General features: G+C 56.7%; 1 protein-coding gene across 1 annotated transcript; it reads left to right on the plus strand.

The window, feature by feature from the left end:
• The first annotated feature begins 384 nt into the window (after nt 1-384).
• On the plus strand, nt 385-1,306 carry LOC122017755 (probable methyltransferase At1g27930). The gene has a single exon (XM_042575443.1). It carries the CDS (start codon nt 401-403, stop codon nt 1,253-1,255), a length of 855 nt encoding a protein of 284 aa, XP_042431377.1. The 5' UTR covers nt 385-400; the 3' UTR covers nt 1,256-1,306.

Genomic DNA, 1,306 nt, shown 5'->3' on the forward strand with positions numbered 1-1,306 from the left:
GATTAAAAAATAATAAATAAAATTGATTAAAAAACTAAATAAAAATTAAATAAAATTGAAAACAAAAAATTACACGTAAAAAAGTTCAAATAACTTGTTATTAAGGAAGAGGGGTAGAAAGGACATTTCAAAGGGAGACAAAGAAAGGGGGTGTGTGTGTCAGGGGAGGGGGAGAAGCAATTTACCGTTTTTATTTGGTTTAACGGTGGAGATCTGGATCGGGCCAAGTCAACCGGCGCCGCCCGATTAACCCGATCGGCCCGTGCAACTTCCTCGTTCACACGAGCGAGCGCGCGAGAAAATCTCGACGACTATGGCGACGACGATCGAGGAAGCGTTAGAAAGAGACGGTTGGTTTCGTCTTTCGACGCAAATCGATTCCAAGCGTCTTCCCGTTTTCATGGGCAAAAGATCGGGCAGCGAGCCAATGAGATCGGTGCTGTCGGAGAAGGCCCTGTTCGCGGCGGCCGCCGGTGCGGCAGCCATTGCCGGCGTGCTCCTCCTCTCCAGCTTCTTCTCCGACGGCGGCCTCCGCTGCACGTTCCTCCCTACCATCTCCCGCACCTCCGACCCCACTTCGGAGCTGGCCGAAGCGCTGCTCTACTATGCGACGACGCCGGTGGTGCCGCAGCAGTCGCGCGCAGAGATCCGCCTCGCTTTCGACGTGCTCCGCCGCCGCTCCCCCTGCAACTTCCTGGTCTTCGGCCTCGGCCGGGACTCCCAGCTGTGGTCGGCCCTCAACCCCGGGGGCACCACTCTGTTCCTGGAGGAGGACCCGCAGTGGTACTCCACGGTGTTGAAGTCGACGCCGTGGCTGAAGGCGCACCACGTGAAGTATCGGACGCAACTTTCGGAGGCGGAGGAGTTGATGAGGAGCTACAGAGCCGGCGAAGGGGAGTGCCGGCCATCGACTGGAGCGAAGGGGTTGCAGCATAATGACCGGTGCAAGTTGGCGTTGGTAGGGCTGCCTGTCGAGGTATACGATCGAGAATGGGACGTGGTGATGATCGACGCGCCGAAAGGGTACTACCCGAAGGCGCCGGGGAGGATGGGGGCGATCTACACGGTGGCGGTGATGGCGAGGGGGCGCCGGGGAGCGGGGGACACCGACGTGTTCCTCCACGACGTCGACCGGCCGGTGGAGAAGAAGTTCGCAATGGAGTTTTTATGCGACAAGTATCGGGAGGGCGGCGCCGGCAGGCTGTGGCACTTCCGGATCCCGCCCGTCAACGTCACCTCCGTTGACTTTTGTTGACATTTTTTTTCTTCGATGGTTTTTCTCCCCTTGTTGAATTTTTTTAAATAA

The sequence above is a fragment of the Zingiber officinale genome, chromosome 8B (genome assembly GCF_018446385.1).
Source record: "Zingiber officinale cultivar Zhangliang chromosome 8B, Zo_v1.1, whole genome shotgun sequence".
In the NCBI taxonomy this organism is placed as follows: Eukaryota; Viridiplantae; Streptophyta; class Magnoliopsida; order Zingiberales; family Zingiberaceae; genus Zingiber; species Zingiber officinale.